The 4,315-nt window shown below is 44.2% G+C and overlaps 1 protein-coding gene across 1 annotated transcript in view; it reads left to right on the top strand.

Annotated features, from left to right (window-relative positions):
• The first annotated feature begins 1,362 nt into the window (after positions 1-1,362).
• The window catches only part of ALPK1 (alpha kinase 1), an 88,450-nt gene continuing 85,497 nt past the window's right edge, over positions 1,363-4,315 (top strand). Inside the window, exon 1 of the mRNA XM_013004866.2 lies at positions 1,363-1,578. Coding sequence (XP_012860320.1) covers positions 1,458-1,578 — 121 coding nt within the window. The 5' untranslated portion in view covers positions 1,363-1,457. The remainder of the gene's footprint in view (positions 1,579-4,315) is intronic.

Raw genomic sequence — 4,315 nt, 5'->3', positions numbered from 1 at the left:
GGGAACATTGTCCTCAAGGCCTGGGGGGCCAGAAGGTACTCCACTCTCTCCTCCTCCCCCTTCATCTGCTCCCGTGTGCTCTGATCAAATATGTCCCTCTCCTGGAGCTGCAGATTCAATGCCGTCCTTTGAAATAAATTCTTCTGGGGGGGAGGGAGCGGCAGCTGTCCACATAGTAGTTGGGATTGGAGCCGGCTCCTCAGACCTCTCTGCTGGTTCCCTAAGAATTAATCCTTTTTATTTTGCTTATAATGTGCTTCCTTTAATAGAAGAAAGATGATCTTTCTCGATTTAATTTTTGTCAATAAAGTAGCCATCTTTTATTTATTTACCAGACAGTCTTTTTATACTGTCAATAAGGGTATTTTACTTATTTTTTTTAAAAAGTCATGGAACCATTTATTAAGCAATAATATCAATATGTGAAGCTGCTGTTTCTCAACACAATCTCTACCTAAGTCTACACACTTGTTCCCCCCTTCACATATCATACAATTTAATCATTCAATCTTATTAATATGATTTGTGCAAACATCCCCACCATCAATTTCAGAAAATTTTATTCTCCATATTTTCTATTTCTATTTTCTTCTCCCCATTGTCAGCTCCCCATCCACTAAGTTTTGTTCTTGAAGTGACCTTGCTTGCATGGTTCATCATATCATACTTATATTTACACAAGCAAGTCCTCAGCCGCATATATGTGGCAATGTAAGTAGCTCCGTCCATGCAATTGAGCTAGGAATTGAGTATGGAGCAATTCTTACTTCTCTATTGAGTGTTTGACAATTCTTATTTCTCTATTTTATTTAGCAACGGGCTTGGCACCCAAGAGCTTGAAATGTGGCATCCACTGGTCCACATGATATTGAAATGTGGTCTTTATTGGTCCCCATTACAGGGTACTAAGTACTAGGAAGAATGTTTCCACAAGGGGAAATCAGCAGTGGGTTATGAGAGTGGTGTATGTCCTGTTATGGTGTGTGTGGGTCTGAATCTTAGAACTGTTAGCTGAATGCTTCCTGTAGCTTCCAGAGAGACAGATGTGTTGCTACTGGGATCCCTAGGCACAGAAGATATGGAAATCACGGAATATGCTCCGTTCGTTCAGTTCTGCGTGATATCACTCTGGGTGACCAGAAGGAGTCTGCCTCTCTGCTCTTTGATGCCTGCAAGGTGCTGCCCCTCTAGACCAGACCCTGCAGTAATTTCACACACTCCCCTAATAAAGTCCTCTGGGGCTGTCAAGGATTTTCATGTGTTTGCTCTATTATCCCTCCCTGCTTGAGTCTTACAGATAATTGATGGCTCTTCTGTTAATCATCTTTCCTTCTCTTTTGTTCACCAGGTACCTCGCCTTGACGGGCCTCCTTCATTGAGCATCGATGTCTCTTCCTAGGTAATTGATCACTGTAGAACCAGGAACGCCGATTCATCGTAGAGGGAGGGTGAGCATCATGAATATTCAAAAGGCTGCATCCGCACTACTGCAAGAGTGCAAGCAAATGCTGGACCAGCTATTGCTGGAGGCGTCAGATGTATCAGAGGAGGACAGGAGCAAGGACCAGCGTTGCAGAGGTGAGGTCCTGATGGAGACCACAGGGGTGAGCCAGTAGGTTCGTGCTCCCCTCCCCTGCCTGAATGACACGTTCTCATCTCTGCCCTACTTTTCTTCTCTTGGCAGATGACCACCGAGAGATGAGTGGATTTCTAGGGCATGAATGGGACATGGGCTACGGGTGGACAGGCAGGGGAGGAAGCCCACTTTGTTGCAGTGAATTGCTGTCAGTTCTAATTTTAGGCTTCAGTAAACATGAGGCTGCGAGAAACAGTTTAGTTCAAGAAGAACAAAGGGTCCAAGTTGGCTGGTGCACGTAAATTTCAATTATTAAAAAATGGAAGCAACTTCTGAATGGTGGCACATACTTTTTTTCAAAATGGGATTTTGTGCCTCATCGGTTTCCATAGACTTCTACCATTGCCATAAATATGTCATCTCACCAGTGCAATCTCTCCTATTCTTTTTTAAAAATTTTGATCCATTCATGCTATATGTGAAGTAAATATATTCATATGGACAAATCCTGGTTGAATGATTGTCAGGGCTGACACATTTGACTTTTGCTTATATCATAGTTTTCACATTCACAGTTTTTCATAAGTCCTTGTTTAGGAAGTTTTGATCACAAAACCTAAATAATTAAGGTAATCAGTATTCCTTCTTTCAGTTAGCTTTAGTTTTGGGACTCTAATACTTTATTCCTCCATTTCTATGTGTCCTTTTCACTTCTTTTTAATATCATTCTTTACATCTTTAGTGCCTTATTTTCTCTCCAGAAATAAGATTCCCATAAAAAGTAGACATCTTCTCTGTACCAGGGAAATATAGAGTTCCAAGAGTGTCTTTTCCTCCACACTGTCCTATATACCCATTGCCATCAAGTCATTCGACGTCACAGTCACCCTGCTGGACAGAGTTGACCTGGTATGGGGAACGCTTCCAGTCATTACAGATGCAGCCTGCCACTTATGTCTGCTGCCGAGGCTGGCGGGTTGGGACTACTGACCACTCAATTAGCAGACGAGTACTTAACCACTGCGACACCAAGGCCTTCATTCTCGTTGATCCCCCAAACGAAAAGCTCCAGAGACTGTCATCCAGCCGATGCCGACTCATCGCGACCCTGTAGAACAGGATGGAACTGCCCCCCGTGGGTTTTTGAAGCTGTAGCTCTTTACTGGAGTAGACATCTTCATCTTTCTCCAGCAGAGCAGCTGGTGGTTTTGAATTGCTGACCTTGTAGTTAGCAGTCCAATGCCTACCCACTATGCCACCTGGGCTCTCCTTTTCTCATCTATTGGCATGTAGATTGGAACAGGGGCACTTTTAAAAGCCTTTTAAAAGTTTTCACCTGTCTTGTGTGCTCTCGCAAGATAAAATGCCCGACAGCCTCGGTTCATGCATTTTTCTTTCTTGAATGGCTAAATTAATGTGTGACCTTGTCAGGCAAAACCTGCCAATCGGCTGAGAGCACCCCAGTGTTGTCAGCAGAGGGAGCGGGAGGTACTGGGCACCCTGGAACATGGCCTGTTGCTGAACTGAGTTCTGGGGGAGGCCGTGTGCTGGCGTCTGTCCGGTCTTCTGAAGAGTTTCTCCCTGGTCCTTTTAAGGCATTGCTTCCTTTGTCTCATCAGCCCAAATTCCTCTAACCTCTGAGTACTCTCAAGGGAAGACTCTAAACACCCTAATCAGGTAGCATTGTCTTGGTCTTTTCTTCTCAAATGCCACAGAGCAAGAGAAATAATCAGGTTAGTTCCAGATAAGGCAAATCATGGCTATAAAATCACTAAATTAGACACGGCCTTTCAGGTAAGCTGCTGCGGGAAGTATGTGGTCAGAGGGGGAGAGGAGGCTCTGGTTTGCGTGGGGATGCTGACCCAGGGTTGGCAGAATCCCACAAATCAAGGGAGGGGACAAACCTCCCAGGCCGAGCCCGTGACAATCACCATGTTCACTGACCGCAAGCCTAGCGCGTGTGCTGATTGGCTGCAGGCCGGTGGTGGAGCCCTTCCTCGGCAGGTGGTTTCTGAGCAGCTCAGCTCGACCAGCCACTGCTGCTGCCGCTGCGGATGCCGTCAGCCTGAGAGAAAGGCATTGGTACAGGGTCACTTAGGGAGGCATGGCGAGTCCAGTGAATTCTGGAACACAAACACTGCAGTTTTTCTTCTCATCCTCCCAACCCCATCCGTTTCCCTCAGATATGGCCTTGGTCAGCAGGAGTGACAATCTTTCCCAGAGATGAAGAAACTGAGGTCCAATCTGATATGATTTTGTGCGTGTGCTAACATAAAATATATAGCATCAAATCTGTCATTCTAATGACTTTGGGTGTAGGATTCCATGTTTCTAATCGTATTCACAATGTTTTTAATTATATTCACAATGTCTGAAGCATTTTCATTGCTCCAGACAGAAACACTGCATCAGTTGAACTATAACTCCCCATTCCCCCATCTCGATGCATTTGTCTATTTTAGATATTTCATGTAAGTGGGGTCAAATAATATCTATCCCTTTCTGTCTCATTCTACTTAACATAATAAAATCAAAGTTTGTCCATGTCATAACATGTGTCATACAGATCCGAAACAAGGCTAAACTCAATGCCATCAAATGGATTCCTATTCATGGCAGCCTCATAAGACAGAGTAGAACTGCCCTGGTGGGTTTCTGAGACTACATATCCCCTCCCATGAATAGAAAGCAATTTACAGGCATTAAATAGATAGCTTTATATATTAATACACACACATA

The sequence above is a fragment of the Echinops telfairi genome, unplaced genomic scaffold, assembly GCF_000313985.2.
Source record: "Echinops telfairi isolate 266 unplaced genomic scaffold, ASM31398v2 ScPeMD7_7468;HRSCAF=8506_0, whole genome shotgun sequence".
NCBI classification, from domain to species: domain Eukaryota; kingdom Metazoa; phylum Chordata; class Mammalia; order Afrosoricida; family Tenrecidae; genus Echinops; species Echinops telfairi.
This window is presented reverse-complemented; position numbering and strand designations above follow the sequence as displayed.